General features: G+C 41.2%; 1 protein-coding gene across 2 annotated transcripts in view; it reads left to right on the forward strand.

Annotated features, from left to right (window-relative positions):
- UBE2E3 (ubiquitin conjugating enzyme E2 E3) overlaps nt 1-16,484 on the forward strand; it is a gene marked incomplete at its 3' end in the record, with an annotated part of 55,860 nt that extends 39,376 nt beyond the window's left edge. For both annotated transcript variants that reach the window (XM_082001317.1, XM_082001318.1), the window contains exons 4-6: nt 13,243-13,375; nt 15,180-15,327; nt 16,387-16,484. In XM_082001317.1, coding sequence (XP_081857443.1) covers nt 13,243-13,375; nt 15,180-15,327; nt 16,387-16,484 — 379 coding nt within the window. The remainder of the gene's footprint in view (nt 1-13,242; nt 13,376-15,179; nt 15,328-16,386) is intronic.
- Between the last annotated feature and the right edge of the window lie 3,887 nt (nt 16,485-20,371).

A 20,371-nucleotide genomic window follows, 5' to 3' on the forward strand; every position in this document is an offset into this window, starting at 1 on the left:
GAAAAGTGCATTTAGTTCATTAGTTTCATGCTGAACTGTTAACATTTTAGGTTGTTTTATTAGGGGAGAACAAAGAACTCCTGGCTTGTTGAAAATTTGTTACACAAAAATAGGGATGAAAAGGTTCCAAAAGAGCTGATGTTAAGCATTGCAAACTGGATGAAGTTGTGCAGATTGGAAAGATTTACAAGACATCTGGTAATTAGCTTCCAGCTCCTATGGAGTCCTGCCCTGTGAAAGCTGCTGCTGCTTGCACTGAAGAGGGAGCAGGAGGGAGTTGAAGCACAACCCTGAAAAGCTAGATCTTTGTGTTCACAAATTATCAGTGGGCTATTGAAGAGTCTCCGCGTACCTCTTTCAAAAACTACCTCTTCCAAAAAAAATGCCCAACATCTTTCCCTTTGCAGGATTGCCTCCTCTGCTGGCATTTGCTAGGTGTGGTGGAGGAGGAGGGAACAAGCTATCAAAGAGCTGTTTATGACTTTCCCTGGCTGAGCCAGTCTGCCAGTCTACCCCACACCAGCCTGCTGCGCTCCCCCGGGACTGCATGGCAACTGGGAGTTGCTGGAGCGTGGCCGGCTGAGGTTACCTGCCTCTGCCCAGCCCCAGATGCCGGTGATGCCTGGGACTGCCGCTAGAGCTGGGCACCTGGTGAGTAACCTTTGCCCGGGAGGTACGGCAGCACGCTGGGGTGCAGGGGACCCAGAGCCAGGCCACAGAGTTTGATTCTTTTATTAGTATTGTCATTTTTGTTGTTACTATTACCACTACTACAACTGCTGTTATTTTCCAGCGCTATTTTTTAAAATTCATTAAGGAAAATTTAAACAAGAAAGAAAACTTTCCACTTGGATTAATTTTGTAAGTTGTCTGTTGGGAGCACCTCTCCACACCATAGGGTAAGGTGTGGTTTGTGGTTTCTGAAGTTCAGGTGTACGAACCTTCAAGCACTGAATGGGAATCGCTGAGACCTGGTGCTTTGGTTACTTGTCAGAGACTTGGAAGACTTTGCTTCTGTACCCCATTCTGTCCGTGACCTATACAGTCACTTTTAGCAATTTATTTATTAATAGTCACATTTATTATTCTGTCTGTAAAACAGAATATTGATCTCATCTTAGATGCAGTAAAAATGGATAAGATCAAAATTATATACCTACTGCTTTTTTTAACAAATATTTAATTGTCTAAACATCAGTAATCAATGCCAGCAGGCTAACTACCAGTAAAATTGTTCATCCTTTCAGCTCCACATCTTTTAAGTACCATGAGCAGGCAGTCTGTCATAAGTTAATTTTTCTAGCAGCACTGTACTTAAAATTAGGCATTTTTAGCAAAGAGCGAGCTTTATTGAGATTAGTTATCAGAAAGAACATTATTTTTCCTAGATTGCAAGTGTAAGCAAATGTGTTGTTAATGGCGTGCATGAAATTATGACTGACTGAGAATATGAAGGAAGTAGAGTTATGTATCAATATATAACATTAGGACATGTTGGAAGAGATGATACTTAATCTGTATATAACCCGATGAATTTTGCAACGGTAGTAAGTAAGCGTATTCTTTCCACTGATAAATCATGCTTATAGTCTCAAATATAAACCATACACAATCTGAGCCTTTTCTTTGTGAAATTACAGCTGTCCTGTGTCCGTGTTCTAACGGTATCTAATTCCTGAATGCAGTGCAACTGGTGCTGCAACCTGCTCTATTGGGAAGAAGGATTTAGCACCCAGGAAGAGGTCGGTGCTGTCCGTGCGCTTTTGCTTTACCTGAGGTCTGGGTTGCTGTATCCTACTGCCACTTTCCTAACAGCTGCCTTGAATCTGGGCGGGGTGGGGGGGGGGGGCGTGGATTACATTTCTTTATAATCATAGTTATGAACAGGCAGATGTGTAAAAAAGTGGAATGAAGCTGCAGCATATCTTAGTCCACTGGTACCAGTGGTCTAAGCTCCACAGCAAAGCGCTGTGCAGGTTACAAACTTCTTAGCTCATCTTTTAGCGGTGGCAGCTGTCTTAGAGGAGGGTTACAAAGCACTGGTCCCAAGGCTAACCCAAGCAGCTTCTGCTCCATACACTACAGCTGTCTGCACAGAGAACATTCATTTGGAAGAGTTACTCATTAAACAGCCCAGAAGGCCAACCATATCCTGGGCTGCGTCAAAAGCAGCATGGCCAGCAGGTCGAGGGAGGGGATTCTGCCCCTCTGCTCCATTCTGATGAGACCCCACCTGGAGTCCTGCGTCCAGCTCCGGAGCCCTCAGCACAGGAAAGACATGGACCTGTTGGAGCAGGTCCAGAGGAGGGCCACAAAAATGCTCAGAGGGATGGAACACCTCTGCTGTGAGGACAGGCTGAGAGAGCTGGGGTTGTTCAGCCTGGCAAAGAGAAGGCTTTGGGGAGACCTTATTGCAGCCTTCCAGTACTTAAAGGGGGCTTAGAAGAAAGATGGGAACAAACTCTTTAGGAGGGCCTGTAGCGATAGGACAAGGGGTGACTGTTTTAAATTAGAAGAGGGTAGATTTAGACTAGATCTAAGGAAGAATTTTTTCACAATGAGGGTGGTGAAACCCTGGCACAGGTTGCCCCGAGAGGTGGTAGATGCCCCATCCCTGGAAACCTCCCAGGTCAGGTTGGACGGGGCTCTGAGCAACCTGATCTAGTTGAAGATGTCCCTGCTCATTGCAGGGGGGTTGGACTAGGTGACATTTCAGAGTCCCTTCCAACCCAAACTATTCTATGATTCTCTATGATTCTATGACATTAGCATTGTTAGAAGGAGCAGTAATAGGACTGGGGCTGGCTTTTCAATAAACAGATTTTCCTGAGTGAGACTTGTTTCACTTAGATGTTTATTGACTTTTTTTCCCCTGGAATGATAATTATTTTCACATTTATCTTTGGTGTAGTATACTTTCATGGAGTAAAATGAACTCATATCAGACATTGATTTCTTTGTATTTGTATGCATGATGCTTCCTCCATTCCTTTGAATTGCTGTACTTTTGGAACTAAAGCTGGTATTCACAGGGTTTTTTAATGCTTTTCATACACAAGTTACATTTATGATTACTCTGTACCAAGTGTTGCTTCAGCTGTCTCCAATTCTGCATTATACAAAACAGATTCCTATTCTCAACTGCTTTTGTTTTGAAACTCTCCAAATATTCATATTCAACTAGAGAAATGTACATTGTTGGGCTAATGTTTTAGTACCTGAATCAAGTCTACCTTATGCTCGGTACAAGATAGTTACTGCTCATCATGTTGGGTCACTCTACAGCTTAGATACTAAATGGACAGAATGGAGTGGTGAAGAGGCAGAGGGAGGATCCTGAGCCTCTACTTTGATAAATAAGACACTGCTGATCCAGAATTGCACCCAGAGTGCGCATGCATTTATTTTCCCAGGATATTTTAAGCCAATTCAGGTTGAGCTGCTGCAGCCCCACAATTCTACCCTACTCCCTGCTGCAGCTTCCCGCTCCTGTTCCTGTGCTGGTGCCAGCATCCATGCCAGTCAAGCCACCTGCTGCTTCCAGCAGCCCAGGCATCCTGACAGAACCCTTGGGTACTTCTCAACTCGCTCAGCACCACGGAGCAATTCACGGTGGGATTTCACAAGCACTGCTAGGGGTGTCAAGGGAGGGGAAGGAGCAAGAGGAGGCACAGGGCTGGTTTTGCTGGGGTTAATTAGTTGTGGAAAAGCACCGGTCACCTTGCAGTCAGGTCTGCTGCGATGTGTTATATCCCAGAGGTTTGCTTTATATATTCAGATAGGCAGAAGCTTATTTGCAGAATTGTTTTGTTAAAAGTACAAAGGTAAAGTATCTAATATCAACTAATAGATTAAATATATTAAAATTGTCAACAATGATAAACTCATGCCCTGCACTGAATGTGAAGCTTGTCATCATTTTGCTTTAAGCAGAGTTTAAAGCCTGTAGCCAGAATTCTGGTGATCATTTCAGACCATGAATCTTGTGAAAAAAGTGAAAAACTCATTTACTCAATCCTCAGTGTAGGAAATTTTGTTAACTAGTGTGGGAACAGGACTAAAGACAGGCCTTCGGAACACTGGACCATCACGTTGAACAGGCTTTTTGTTTTTTGGCCAACCAGATTCACACCCCTTCAAAACAGCTAATTTCTTTCAATTCAGATGAAGTAGCCAGTGACAAAAGCCACTTAGTGACCCCAGACTTGTTCAGGAAGGAGCCAGACTTGAGAAGTCATCCTGATTGTGTGGGAGGCGGGGAAGGTCGATTTTATTTTTAAGAAATACAGCCTTTCACTTTTTACAGATATTTCTATCAGACTTTTATGTCTTCAAGTTAGGCATCTGACACAGGGAGCTGTGGCACAGCATTTTCTGTTTTGTTAGACTGTAGAGTCTGATGTGGAAATGGATGGAGGCAAGAGGGAGGAAGTATTTAAAAGTAATAATAGAATTACGTTTGAAAGAAAGCCTATGCTAGAAGGTTAGGAAGACTGAACCAAGAACTTACTTAGATAATGACAATACAAACTTCTTTTGAGGAAAAATATTCAGTGCTTGCTACAGGGCAACATTCAGGAAGTTAGTATGAAACAAGTAAAAGGTTGAAACTAATGTGCATGTATTAAAGATCATTAAATCCCTAAGTAGGTGCTTCTTATTCAGAGTGTTAATGTGTTTTAATGGAGGAAGGCTATCTGACTGAGCGGTTTTGTCTTTTCTCCATCTCTATGTGGGCAAGGTGTAACTTCGCTGAAGTTGAAAGATGATTTTTTTTGAGAGGTGTGGGGGAAGGCAGCTTTTAGCTCTTTTGCTCTGAAGTGGTGAAGCCCAATCCTGCACATGCTGGAGAGGGAGGAGGTTCCACTGTGGTAGCACCAGGCACGTTGGGTGTTCATCTTGACAGGTGGATCCACCCACATTTCAGTGAAAGTGACTTCCCAGCAATTCTGCCTCTCTTGGTCCTTCATGAAGTACCTGAATAAATCGTGTTCACTAAATTGCACTTTCTCCTTTTACAATATTTGAAGAAAGTTTTTTCACAACATTAACACCATTCACAAGTTTAATCATGGAGACTGCCTTTAGGCTTGAATTGTCACACTGTGGTGATTCTCTAATTCACTAATGTACTTTCTGTCTTGAAAAGCACTGTTCATAAGTGGGGTTCCTTTCAAATTTTGGCTGAAGATACGTTCCTTAAAAAAACAGAATATAATCCACAGAGCAGTGGAAGATTTTTTTAATACATTGGTCAGTATTTGAAACTGCCTAATGTTTAGATACTTTGGGTAGATTGATAGCTGGGAACTTCATTTGAGCAGCTCTAGTTGACTTGCAGGCTTAGTCCGTTGAAAATTGCCCAGTTATTGTTCCTAGGCATGAAGGTTTATAAGTTTACTACAGTTTTAAAGCCAGTTGTATTTTTCAATTAACTAGACCCTTTAGTGAAATTAATTGTTTTAACTGTTCTTTCTTCCTCCATTCGAAGGATGTGTGTAAAGGATGTTGGGAATAATAGATTTCTTTTGTTGACGTTATAAGTGTAATTGAAAATATTGGTGGGAATTCCTAAACTGGGTTTCTCTGTGTGACTTGGCTTTTTGACACGAAGATTTTGTAGTGGATGTTGAAGGTGACTGATGTCTAAAACATGTGGATGCCACAGAACTATCGAGTGAGATACTAATAATGTAGTCTCAGTCCAGTGGGTAAGGTGATGGCCTGGGATTTGGGAGATTTACATTGCATTCATACTCCACAGCACATGTTTTCTGGATGACAGTAGGCAAACTATCTTAAACTAAGGCTGCATGATTTCTCAGGTAGTACCATGTGATTCTTTCAGCATGGATTGCTAGCATCTGTATGGAGGCTATAACATATCGAAGAATAAAATATGCGTGTATCCCAAATGAGTTTTTTGTTTGTGTTGGGGAGTTGTGAAGGAACCTCTTTCATGGAGAAAAGCAAAGTTTGCCATGTTTGCTAAAGACAGGTTCATCAGTAATTTGGAGTGGAAAGAAAATGTGAACTGTATACCTGGTAGACAAATTTCTTTGTCAAAGTGATTTGACCTTAGTACAAATTGAGCTTTATACCAACAGCATGAAAATAGCACACGTTTTGCCACTGGTACTACTGGTGTTTCAACACTGATGACAGGGAGCCGGTCTTTTATTTTATGCTAAATTACGGCTTTGTTATTATGAACACATGGTGAAGTAGCAGGAAATGTTTCCCTTTACTGAGTGTCCTGCTCTGTGTTTTAACAGGGAGTATGGATAATTTCTGTAGTGTAGGCATGTGAGAAGCACTTCTATGCAGATTTCCAGATATTTAAAGTAAATGGAATGTTCAGCATGAACTTTCTTCATGCCTGCGAGTCCTGTGTTTTCTCTGTTTTCAGAAACAAATCATGTTTGGTAAACTTCTTACTTATGACCTGGGTAGTATGTATTTATAACTCTTCTGTCAAGAGCATAGAGAGAAACAATCTGATATGTTTTGTTACCTGGTTTAAATTCAGTATTTCTGTTGTAATTTAGTGAACCTACTTTATAGGGTTAGTTATTTTTCAGAAGAAAAATTACAGGAATTCTGCCTCCATAATTGGCTACGGTTGTTCTGGAAGATGGGGAGGACCTGAGCAGACTTCTAACAGCAGCCAGAAAGGTCCTAGGAACTAGCGGGAATACAAAGAAGAAAGTAAAGTTGAGCTATTGTAGCGATGAACTAATTTAATGGCGCTTTTGGCAGTGGAAAAACTATCAGCTTTCCAAAATACATTACTTGGGTTATCTACATATTACAGCTTTGATGGAACTACCAAATGATTTGTTGCTCAGCTTCCTTTAGTAACAACAGTGTATATTCTTCTGCTAATGGCAAGTTTAGTGCTGGAGGTTTTAATCGTCTAAAGCACTACAATCTGGCATCTTCCTCATTTGGATGATTGATAGCAGATCTGCACTCGGTTAGATTCCCCTAATGGTACAATTTGACGTGAACCAAATGCAGCCATATGACTACATTTCGAAGCCAGACCATGCAATCTAAAGTTTGTGCCCTCTTTACGCTGGCTGCAGGAGGACAAACAATACCTGATTAAGCATAAAGCCTGGTGTTACAAAGCTAATCCATTGACGTTTTTGGAACGTGTACGGTTTGGCCAAGTTAGTTTACGTTGGATCAGCACTTTGCTTTGAGTAGCCACGCTGCTTTTGATCTGGTAGGAGGAGCTCTCAAGTTGGATTTACTGTTGCATCGAACCATGGCCTCAGGCCCAAGTCCTGCACTGCTTTACAACCAGCTGAATTAGCGGGGGATCCATGAGTTAAAAATAGGCACTTTTTTTTTTTTTAGCAGTAATTTCTAGATTTCAGTCTTAAGGGCATGATAGACTTTAAAGAAGTGGCAGAAGCGAAGGTTTGTACAGTGAACTAGTCTCTGTGTATCCTCAGTTACACAGAGCCTCTGTGGATCAGCTAAAAGCAGTAAATAACCTTTTTCAGCAAACAGATGTAGCAGATAGTTCAGTGGCAGGTAAAATAAAAACAGTTGTAGCTAGATAAAGAACACAATAGATTGAAACTTTTTCTTTGTAAGAAATTGCACATAACCTGGAAACCTTAATAATAGTGAGTACCTTATCAAAAAGCATGGTAGATACGAGTCCCCACCTCTGCGATAACTTGAAGTTACCTGAGCCTGGGGCTTTCTCCTTCACCTGGAGATGAACTCATCAGGCTCAGAAGCTTAGATGAGCTCCTGAGGCAGGCAGACTCACTACAGATGGGATCTCCGTATTTGCCTGAATTGTATATGCTGCTAGGATCTGTTACAGCCCCGTTAGCCTCTAGTGGCACGATACTGAACTAGAACATCATCCAGCAGCTTTAGCTGAGACATTGCTGTCCAAAACAAAGCCTGTCATTCTGGTAACATGCTGAGTGCCTTTCTTACAGCAGGATTTGTAAAACTCGATTTCTGAAGCTGTGTTGTGGATTTTGCAAAACTCGCCATGTAGGGGCCTTATGGAGTGGATTTTTCAAGCACGAGGCTGTGGAACATACTTAAGGGCATTCATTCTTCTTTTCCTTAGTACCTTCAGTTGAATTAAGAAAAATCAAAAAAGATACCTTACTCTTTTCTTAAAGCACTGTCTTCAGTTACATTGCTGTAAAAATTACAATTATACCATTGTGACAGACTCGCTGTGGTTGAGCAGTGTGCGAAGAGCTTCAGGAGTTTTCCTTTTGCTGAATCTCATCTTGAGATAAAAGTTTGGGGAGGACAGAGGCGGCTCTTTCCTTACCTAACTCTCTCTCCAGGTATCCCATTTGGTTTCTTAGCTCCTGCCTTTGTGATACCTGCCTGGGTATCAGACCTAAGGGTGGGGCCTTTGAAAGGAGACTGTAGGAAAGTATTCCAACACTTCAATCTGTGCTTGGTAGGCTCTGCTGATGGGCAACCTGGGTTATAGACCAGTACCTTTACTTTTATGGTACCAATGACATTTCTTATAAGACTGTTTTAGAGTCTGACAGACTTCACTATCAAGAAGCTTCCTAAAAAAGCAGATTTTTTTTTTTTCCTCTCAGTTGTATCCTGTTATAGACACAAATTGTTTCTCATAATAAAGCATATCACAGAGTTAACATTGAATCCAGCTAAATTACACTTTCCTTCACTCTTTTTCTTCTTAATTATCACAGTCTCAGTACTACGAAGTTGCATTCTGTCACCAAATTTAGAGCACCGTGTTTCAGAGGAGTGCTGTTGACAGGAGAAGCACATTTAGCAAGTGCAGAAAGCAGCATGCTACTAGCATCATGTAGACTGGAAATTTCTTGTCCTAGTTTCTCATCCTGCGTCTAGTTCCATATGGGCAGCTTTAATGCATTTTGATGTAGTGAATTGTAACAAATGCTGAATTCTGATTTCTGCAACCACTGCGTCAGGAGGCTAACAGACTTCTTGCTGGTGTGAATGCTGCTGAATCCGTGTGAATGCTCATAACACGGTGCTGGAAAAAGCTGCTCTTCGTCTTCATGAAACCTGAGTGCCAGGGTTCAGCAGAGTTAGGTTTAAAGGACCTGACGTGACCCCATGGGCCCCTAGAGTTTAACCTCATGTCTTCTCAAATTCAGCATCTGAAGTCACACTTGTAAATTAAATCTGTTCAGTGGACTAGCTTCGATAAAGCGTGGTTATAAATCCTTTGTCTTATCTGGATCAGGTATATATCCCTAAGTGAAGTGGCATAATGAATATTTACTCAGGAAGCAGATGTAGCCAGTTAACTTTATTCTGTCCGTTTATCTAATTTATTTTTAAAAAATCAATCCAGCTTTTGTATATGGAGTAAAACCCCCTTAATTTTGCAAAGAATATTTTGTCATTTCAATTAATTTGGTTTGTTATTTTGTCTGAGATTTTTTAAGCCCGTATTTAAAAAAAAGGATCAAGTGGTTCTTTTATTGAGAATATGCTGGTGGTGCCTTTACTGAATTTGTGATGTTCTGCAAGCTAATTTAGGAGGGCAGCAGGCTGGTAGCAATGAGCTGCACATGTGTGCTGTGTAGCCAAAACGCTGAGTTATTGCCAGATCCGTTGCTCCATCAAGATTTTATGTTTTAAAGGACAGAATAGAGGAGGATTTTATGTCCATATGGATTCCATGGGGGAAGTCAGAAGGAGCTGGGTCTTTCAGCGATAAAAAAAGGAAAGGAAAGAAAACCATGGAAATTCCTCATTGTAGTGCTCTGCCTGGGGTATTCTGTCCAGTGTGTGAGATGGCGAGAAAGATTCCTAGGCTGTCACTCACCACAACTCTCAAGGTTGAAGGTGAGATGCTTGAGGCCTGTGTTTGCAAGAGGAGAATGAGTCTCAGGAATAGCAGGAGAACATCTGGGAATAAAGAGCTCAGATATAGCCCCTAGCAGCACCTCCCGTGACAACCCCTTTAGTGCCCAACAGAAAGAGGACAGTATTTCTTCTGGGTGTAGCAATGAAAAAGAAAACTGTGCACAGATTAAAGCTCCCTCATGCCCAGTTTTCCGCCCAGGTTCTTTGCTGTCCTCTGTGGGAATGGCGAAGTTAGATTTGCACCAAGGAGTGGCAGTTCCCTCCTTGTGGCTTTCTGCGGCAACGGGGAGTGGAAGGCAGCAACCCTCGCGGGGCTCGGCACTTGCTCGCAGCTCGGTACGCAACCGAGGAGTTGCCGGAGGCAGGACTGCGCTTTCTGCTCTTCTCTGCAGTCATCCAAGTGGGTGTAACCCCACGGTCCTGTCCTTGCGGAAATCATTGCAGGGGCCAAGACTGCTGTGAATAGGTCTGGTATGTTTTGCCGAGCCTTAGAGAGCGTGGGTTTGTTTACTTCCAAAAAAGATTACCTTGGTACATCTACAAAAGACAAAGTAGTGTATGGCTAGCTGAGGATGATCTCCAGTGGAAATACGCAGGTGGTAGAAGCCAAGAGTGATGTCTTGTCTCTGCTCTTTAATCTTGTGTCTCCTCACACCAGTAACGTAGTAACTGGGGATTTTCAGGTTGCTAATGAAGCAGGGCTATCTTTTACAGCACTGGAAGTGAGACACCATTTCAGCAGTTAAATAGAAATTTCACAAACCTCATCAGATGTAATGAAATTGTTCGATTTAACAATTTTCACCCTTATCTGAGAGCGGTTATTGTTACGGCTTTGTGCTACTTTTGTCATTGCAGCAATCTTTTCTCAGCAGTAGGAGGAGTTTCCAACACAGCGTTTTCTTCCTCTGACAAGGTTAGGAATTCCCCTTCTCACGTTATAGCCCAACCCTTTTAGATGTCGCTAGCGGTAACATAGAAGAGGAGAGCAGACAGTAATAGGCAGAGAGGTTATTGCACTCAGCTTCTGGCTACTGGCTGATAGATGCCCTTGCTCTGACTTGGCGAGTGATTAACAGATAGTTTGGCACCGGACTGGTGCCGCACTTAATTGTGACTGATTCATTGGGCTGAAATATGTCACTAATTTAATTCAGCTATTTCATTAATCTGATTGAATTGCATCCAGCTGTTAGAGGTGTAGGGAAGAAAGGTACCTGACACACGAGGCATGAGCACTAACCTCTGCATTAAACTATAAAACAGTCATTAGGACATCTAATGCTGAAATTGAATTGCTCCATAGAAATTTGGTTTCCAAGCACAATACTAATTAGCTGTAAGCTTGATGAATGTCAAGAATTAATTAAAGCATTTCAGTGGCCTATGTGGGTTTTAAATATTGTCATTATTGCCCCAATATTTTCAGTTCTTACACTAATTGCTTTTTAGAGAGCATGAATGGAATTACCTTCTGGAGTGACTGGGGGTATGAACGGTTCATTACATCATCGAAAATGGACCTCCTTGCCTCTGGGTTTCCCTTTTTTTCCTAAAATTTCTTACACTTTTGTGCATGCATTTCAAATAGAAAGGTAAGATCAGCGGTTTTAGACTCAAACTTTATTTTGACAGCACTTCTAGTTTTTCTTTCTTAGCTGTGCTCTGGAGGCCAGCATGCCGTTGTTAGCTGCTTTCATTTTGGCAACAGAAAAATAGCTACAGCTCCATCAAATAATTTTTTGTTTTTAATTAAATAGGATGTCAGCCAAAATCCATGATTATTTTGTCCTGCTAATGAAAGGCCTGCAACAGTTTAAACATTTGGTACATGAAACATCCGCAAGATAAAAAACATGTTGGGAAATTATGAATTGAAAGGGAATTCATAATCAAAATCAGCTTTTGGTTGTTTCTCGAATATGATTTTAATGTAAAATAGCTAAATTTTTGGTGTGGGAATTGCAGATGCACAGTGCAGACTGCTCGTAGTCCTCATCTCTGATGAGCGTCTCCGCATGTTTGGCTACATAATAAGGATGAATGTCCAACATGCCGTGTTATAGACTGAGGACACACGTATGGCAAATACATGAGGTGTCGTGACATGGGAAGAGCCTTAACACTTGGAGGGCTTGTAAGGGAGGCTCCTCTGAGTGTCGAGCAATGCCAGAAACCACAAACTCCCAAGCTACAGCTTGGTGCCATGCCCTGTCTCTTGCTTCATGGGCAATCACATATGACAGTCCTCAGTTCCTGCTCCTTGGGACCACAGAGGGAGAAGGATGGGGACGCTTCACGATGTGTCTGCAAGATGTAGGTGGTGCCTGAGAGGCTGCCAAGGTGGGGAGAGTTGAGAGCATCTTTTAGTGTCACGTTATTGACTTGTCTGCATAGATGTGATGAATCCACGTGCCTGCGTGAGCTCAGCGGTGGTGTTTTCTGTAGCACTCAGTTTGGATCTCAGCAGTTAAGATTCAGGACCTTTTGCGGAACATTAGTTTAGTTTTTACCATGCAACTTGCTTACAGAAATAAGATTGTACTTTGATTTTTTTTGTGTGTGTGTGTGTGTGAAGATGTTAGATGGTTATTGTATGATAATAGCATTAAGTATGATGTCTCAGAAGTCAAGAAAATACTTGTTCATTACACCTTCTTTCAAAGCTTTACTTTAATAATTAATTATGCAATAACCGTTCCCCTAGTGAGAAATGCGTTCGGTATTGTACTTCTTAAAATAAACTATTTTTGGATAGTAATCTCAATGCCTATTGCCTGGAGGCATAACACAAACATATCCTGAAGAAAACTGATTTGGATTGACACTGCTGTAAGAAGCTCAGTTCCAAGTTACTTGATTCTGTCTCTCCCATCCCCAGTTTTCCTGCCCAAGGGGGTAACATTTCACTCTAGCCTGTGAAACAAGTGGCAATAAATGTGCATCAATGTACATGTAAGTCACATTTTTTGTGAAGGTATGATCCATTTAATGCCTGGAGAAGATGAACGTGGTCAAGATACACAACTCCTTTTGTGTATGGATATGATGTCATTGGAAAGGCATGATGTAGAAGCTCAGAGCAACCACAAACTCAAGAACGCAGATCTGGGGGTATGTTTCAGACAGTGACAGTCCAGTAGTTCATGGCCAATCTGTTTCATCGCTGTATCGCTGAAGGGACAGCGGAGTGCCCAGCTTTCATGCTTGTTTAAAACACTGAGCCCACTGAAGTCAGTTGGAAATTAGGCAGGTGTTAAAGATAGGCAAGTGGTTTGTATTAAACAACATGAACGAAGAAGGAAATCCATAAAATGCCTCTCTGAAGGGTACACCTGACTCTCTCTTTCTCTCTCCTCTTTTTTTGCACAGTGCCGGTCCTAAAGGAGATAACATTTATGAATGGAGATCTACTATACTTGGACCTCCAGGTTCTGTATACGAAGGAGGCGTTTTTTTCCTGGATATCACATTTTCATCTGACTATCCATTCAAGCCACCAAAGGTAAGGGTAAGGGGTTTTTATTGTGTCTATCTTTTTTTCACATGTGAGAAGAATGTAACTTGCAGCGAGTGCATGTTCATCACTTTCTGAATATCAGACTTGTTTATGGTCTCTCAAAAACTACACAGTCCAAAATTTTGGCTTGCAGTTTTGGAAAAATTCTGTGTCTAATTTATTTCCCAATCACCACAGTCAATAGCGATTTCCAAGCTTTACCAAGTGATAAATGAGATGGAATTCTGATCAGGAGTTAAGACTCAAGAAATTTTAATTTTAATACAAGACAGCACAGGACCTTCTTCAGTTTTCTTTTTCTCATTCCAGCTACTAAAATGCATGTATAATAAACTTTTTTCTGTTATAAACCAGATTCTGTATTATATATTTTCATGTAATTTTTAGCAATATAACAGAAAGCTAAAAAAAATTTAGATAGAAAACTAGAGTGTTATATTGTGACTTCAAATCGGGTGAATTACTGTGATGATTTCCATTACTGTAAAATGTCAATCTTTTTACTACTGGTAAGATCAGCAACCTTGTTTGATAATATTTTTAAGCAAAAGCTCTTTTTATTAAATGAAACTAATTTTACCTTAAGCTAGAATTTCATTTCCTTGCTCAGAAATAGTATAGACACTTAAGAAATTATAATTTACTAACGCATATCAAAGAAGTTAAAGGTTGTTCCCTTCTCCCCTCCCTTAACGCCAAATTACAACTCTTGACAGAGTCACCAGAAAGGACACTGCTGACATTCGCAAAGACTAAATACATTCTTACATTCTACCACACATTTCTGCAACGTATTGCTCTTGTGGCTGTAACGTTCTTATTATAAATCAAATACCTTTTTTCATCCCCAGGAAGATTACAGTATAAAGAATAATATACCCTCTATGTATTTCACACTTCTCTGAAACCCACAAAATTTAATATTCTCTCAGTTAATACTGTTACAATGAAGTGATGCAGAGTTTTGGACAAATTCTTCATGAAAATCTTGTCGATTTTTTTTTTTTTTAGAGCATGATCATTTTTTAATTTTCAGTAGTTTCAGAAAACATCATGGATTTTTCCCTCCTGCATCAGTATGAAAAAAAAATTTTATTCATCTTCTTGTGCTTTATGTAATTAAAGCACTTAAATTTCTAACTACTTCTTTGTGCAGAATAATGCTTACATGCTCTACTGATATTAGTCTGAAATAATTTAGAAACAAGGATAGTGTTAGTTAGTGTGATAGCATTGTTTTGGCTGTACAGTATGTCCTGCCTAATGAAGGGTAAGGCAAAGATTTCATTGCTAATTTGAACAAGAATAATACAATACTGCAATATTAAATATTAATTTTCGTTGTCTATATTTAAGCTTTCTTTGAAAGAAAGGAAAATACCAACTAATACTGCACATGCAGCCAAACTCCGTCTACTTCTTCACCTTCAGAAACCACAGGAAAGTTACATTTGTGATTAGATCGTTCTTGACGTGCAGTAAGTTCATTAAATAGCGTGCAGTACTACAAAGTCCTAATTTTTGTGGGTACCAGAGAGAGGGCCTGCGTGAAAGCAGTTTATGGACCAAAGATCCCCATGGTAGGTTTCTTAAAAGAAGCCATGACTACAGTAACTACGCACTCTTCTGGTAAATAATTGTGTTTTGGAAAACGAGCAGAGAGGAGCTGCCTCCGCAGAAGCTCTGCAGAGCTGGGAGTGCCCCAGGCGCTGCCGCTGCTCGGAGAGAAGGGGCAGCATCCCTGGGCAACACCGAATGACTCTCTCTCTCTCTTACGCTGTGATTCTAGGTTACTTTCCGTACCAGAATTTATCACTGCAACATCAACAGTCAGGGAGTCATCTGTCTGGATATCCTGAAAGACAACTGGAGCCCTGCTTTGACTATTTCAAAGGTTCTGCTGTCTATTTGTTCTCTTCTGACAGACTGCAACCCAGGTAAGGAGCTGATAGCTTACTGAGCATCCACTCTTTGTTGTTTGACTTAGTTGCTGTGATTAAATAAAAAGTAGTATTTTTAAAATTGGGGATGAAACACTCCTGCTTGGATGCAGTCCCGCATTTAATGGCGCTTTTCACTCCTGTGGCACAACAGAAAGTAAATAGCATTAAGCCCTTTTTTTCCCAAGGTGTGGTGGAGAAAATAAGCTGATGTCATTGAAGGTCTGTATTGCAGGAGCTCCAGCAAGTGAGTGGTCAATCCAGGAAAGCAAAAAAGTTCTCTTGAGTTATAAACTAATAAATCCTGCAGGCCAGAAGTGGCCGCAGGAAGTCCCTTCTCTTAAGACAGCAATTGAAACGTTTAATCTTGCAACCGTGAGGGATGACATTCAGAGGGATTTTTCTCTTTGAAAAAGAGAGTTCCTGTTCCTGTTGGGAGGGGAGGAACGCCACTGGAGGCAGTAGTTCCTCAGCAACGACTGTGTGACCAGTGTCATTAGGCAATGAACGCCAATTGCCTGCGGTCAGGGCAGGAACCGAGCGGTCGTGCTAACAGTTCATTTTCAGAAGACCGATAACGATCAGAGAGAAAGGGATTAACCTCTTTGATACAAAAGTTTGATGACTCCTGAAGCAAACCGGATCCCGTTGGTGTGTCCCCTACAGTCCTGATACCCTAATGTACACCAGTCTTGTCCAGCACCGTGACAGGAGCGCGCCGGGCTGCGCCCGCTGAACATGCCCTGCGCCCGGTGGCCCTTCCAAAGGGGTGAAAGCTGGGCACCAGGATGGGGCAAGATTAATTAATATGCAGATAACCACAACAGATTTTTCTGTTTTCTTTTTCTGTTCATCGTGCCTTGTGTGCTTTCTCTTGTACAATAAGACACCCACTGTATCTCACAGCGTTTTCTGGCCTGACAAAGACTATGTTTTGGAATAGATTCTGTATTTTAAATCATGTGTTTATTGTTTTGTTATGTTTTGATTTTGGGGTTTTTTTTGTTCTTCTAATTATGGAATGGTCTCTAATGCATCTTCTCCTGCCTTTTGCAGCTGACCCTCTGGTTGGAAGCATAGCCACTCAGTACCTGACCAACAGAGCAGAACATGACAGGATAGCCAGACAGTGGACCAAGAGATACGCAACATAAATGACAAACTACTTGTGCAGTGTGAAGGTGCAGAAGGCAACTTTGCAGTGTGCAACAAATCTTTATAGCCTTTACAATACGGACTTCTGTGTATATGTTATACTGATTCTACTCTGCTTTTATCCTTTTGAAGACTGGGATACTGCCCCCCAAAAAGGTAAATGCTATCAAGAGTAGAAATTTGTAGCTGTAGATTAGTTATGTTTAAAATGCCTACTTGCAAGTCTTGCTTCTTTGGGATATCAAAATGTATTTTGTGATGTACTAAGGATACTGTTCCTGAAGTCAACCAAATATTATAGTGCATTTTAGCCTAATTCATTATCTGTATGAAGTTATTAAAGGTAGCTGTAGATTACTAGGAATTATGTCATTTGTATTAAACCCAGATCTATTTCCAATATGTGGTACATGCTGTTGTGAAAACTGTTTTAACTTTTACCTTTGTCAGTTTGTAATGAAAGGATTTCCTTTTTCCCTTTGTAGCTCAGAGAGCACCCAGTGTATCATCTCAAACACAATAAACATGTTCCCCAAGGAGTAGTTTCTTTGTTTTCCTATTTTAAATTAAGATTTGAATAAATTTAATTATTGTAACAAGGCAGGGCCAATGTATCACAGATCCCTGTGGATAATCTTTAAATTAATATACATAAGCAAAGGCTTGCTATTAAATGCTTAATGCATACCTGTGGATTGTTTAAGTTTTCCCTGTTTTCTTTTTAACAGAACAAATGTCATTTCTACAATTTCCTTAAATTTAATACTGTTCAGCTCTTTCTCAAGTTGGAATGAGAGCATTGCACATGCTCATTCCAGAAGTTAATGTAGCAGGTTGCTTCAGGGCCAGTCCTGCTCCCCGAACAGACTGCCTGAGTCTTGCTACAAATTTTTTTTGCAGGACAAGGGCCAAGTTAGAGATAGTCTGGTGCTTTTGTTTCCAAGTAAAGCAAGTCAGACTTGCTGATCTAGAGAACTACAGTTATCCATTGAAAATGGTCTTCCAAAGCATGATTGAACATGATATCATCTGTCCAGAAAACAGAGGATTAGAATAAATTTTATCAGATTTTTATGACGCAAAAACAGTTGCAGGGTTGGGAGGGGAATGAACCTTTTTTAGTGAAAAAGAAATCTGTAAACCTATTGAACTACGTTCCCCCCCCCCACCCCCCCCCGCCCCCTTCACTTGCTGGCTTGGAAATTTTGTAACATCCGTAAGTAACAAAGATACAGCTTTATAGTACATACAGTTTAAAAAGTAGAGTCACTAATAGTTTTATAATTTAAGCTTTTATAGGTTGCCAGTCACAATATTGATTATAAGACAAGAGACTTGATCCCTTTAAATGATTTTTAAAATTACATTTAATTTTAAACTTTACAGTCTCCCTTACTACCTGGTGTTTTTTGAGATAATGTAGCACTTCCACCAATAAGATGCTCTGCTCATTTAATATATGAAAACTGAATGTTAAGTTTAAATATTAAAGCAATAGAAAAAATGTTAAAGATTTAGATCAAAAATTATCCATCACTATATAGGTCCCTGTTTTTTTGTATCACATAACCTTTGACCATGAATTGTCCACCCTACTTTAAATATTTCTACAGATTCCTGAAGGTGGCTTGAAGAACTGTGTATCCCAAATATCTCAGCCTAGAAGCCAGTCTGTCTTGGTAGCTACAAGATAGCTTTAGAGTTCAGGTTATAAAGTGCAAAAGGGAATGAGAAACAGGGGATCTGGCAGGTGAATATGCCTACGTCAGGTAACAGACTAATGCCAGGAGATGAAGTGCTGGAAATCACTGCTGAAGGTGACCAGAGTTTCTCATTATGTCATTGGACGTGTGAGAAATAGCACAGATTGGCAAAGAATCAAGGGGCTATCGCATCCGGGCTGGACGTCTAAAGTCTGCTCCCTGCTGACCGTTAGCGCACTCGTGAGTGACACGGTGCCCGTACACCACTCCAGTCACTTTCCGGTGAAGAGCAAACTATGTATTTCACATGTTGACTCTGTTGCCTACAGAATTTACAGATATTTGTATGATAAAATATTATGGTATAAAAATACAGGTTTTAATCCTAATTTTAATGTATTTTGGGTTTGTATTGTACCTACAACTTCAGGTACCTAGGTGTACAAGTGGGATGCCTTGTTAGTGTTGCCCCATCTTGCCTTCCTTGCAATTGGATCCTCTACACTGAATTCCCATCCTTTTTTTTTTTTTTTTTGTTGGTTTGTCATGATTCTGTTCTTTTTTTAATGTAGTTTTTTTGTGTGTAAATTTTATATTTACTGAAGTAAAGGTTGTTTTTGTGTAAACATTTAAACTTTAAAAAAAAAGAAAAGAAGCTAATTTTGTTTCTCAAGTTCTCTCTGCTAAACCATGCAGTAGAAAGAAATTTGTATTGTTAAATAAACCAATTAGTTGTTAAATGAGAATGTGTGTCTGTTTTCATGGGGAGGGGAGAAATCCCTGCTGGAAATAGGTCCAAAATACCAGTTGCAAAGAGCATCTGGCATTTTCAAACTATTTCCTTCCTGGCTGTGCTGGGGCGAATACTGACCACTACCAAAGCACAGCACTGATCCTATTTTACAGTTTTAATTTTCAGTTCCATCTTCTTATCGCCCATCACTGGGCTCTGTATTTGGGAAAAAGTGAACTGCAATGACATTTTTGTGAAAAGACCAGATAAAGATATCGCACATCCTTTCTTCCTCTCCATTTTGGATGGGCTCTTCTTGTTCTGTTATCTTTGGGATTTGAGTGGGGAACACATGCAGCCGGCTGGGAAGGTGCCCAAATTGGGCTCCGTGATCTCCCGGCACAAGGGGAGCTCGTGTGGGAACCGGCTGTCCCGGACTTTGAGCTGTGACACTGCTGAGGAACAGAGAGGGCCAAACCAAACAGGCAAACTTGGTCACATCTCTCTGCGTTTCAGCTGAGGTGGTGGCTACATTCAAAGCAAATACTTCATCATATCAAACAAGAAGGGATGGGTGAATATAAATAAATGTATTAAATACAAATGTATTAAATACAATGGAAAGGCAAATATGTATCAGCCTTGTTATTTCTGTACTAACATGTTCTTGGTGAGCTGCTTCATGTTCTGTGATGTCTTAGTGATGTGGGGGCACCTTATGTGGAGATGGTCTCACTTACTGATCAACATTGACTAGCGATCATTCGAAGTCTATAGCTGGGAAAGGGAGGGAGTCAAATGGGGCTACGAGGCAAGACTGCAGGGTAGCCTGAGCCACGGGCCAGGCTTGCGCAGCCTTGTAAGGAAAGCAGGAACTGAACCAAGTCTGGTTCGTGCTCTGCTCCCTCCCTGCCTCTTGGGAGGAAAAGGAAACTCTGCCATGCTTTGCTGCACACCGGTGCCTGTTCTGTACCAGCTTATTTGTGGCCATGGGTATTGCAGAAAGTGAGACCAAGCTTCTCCCTTTCTTCACCTTCATGTGTGGGAACCAGATTTGTGGCCTCATAGCAGTCTCCCCATTTGCTGGCACCACGATGGGACAGCTGCAGGGCTTGGGCTGAGGGTCTTCGCGCCAGCTGGGTGCAGCTCTGAGCTGCAGGGCAGCCCCAGATGCCCCTTTGCCACTGCTGCCATGGCTTCCCTGCGGCCCTGCCTGGGTCACCGCAGCGCTGCAGGGGAGGAAGCTGGAGACCGCAGCAGTTTCTACATTGATCTCATGGTCTCCTGCCCCTGGGGTTTCGTCTGCATGGGCGCAGGTGGCAAAGGAAGGACTCCTGACTGCAGGCTGAAGAGTGAATGTCAACTTCCCTGAGTTTTCTTCGGCAAAACTCAGCACTGGATATATAAGTGAAAGAAGGAAGGCCTGTGCAGGCATCCTGAACTAAAACAG

This window comes from Phaethon aethereus (genome assembly GCF_964289735.1).
Source record: "Phaethon aethereus genome assembly, chromosome: 6".
Classification (NCBI taxonomy): domain Eukaryota; kingdom Metazoa; phylum Chordata; class Aves; order Phaethontiformes; family Phaethontidae; genus Phaethon; species Phaethon aethereus.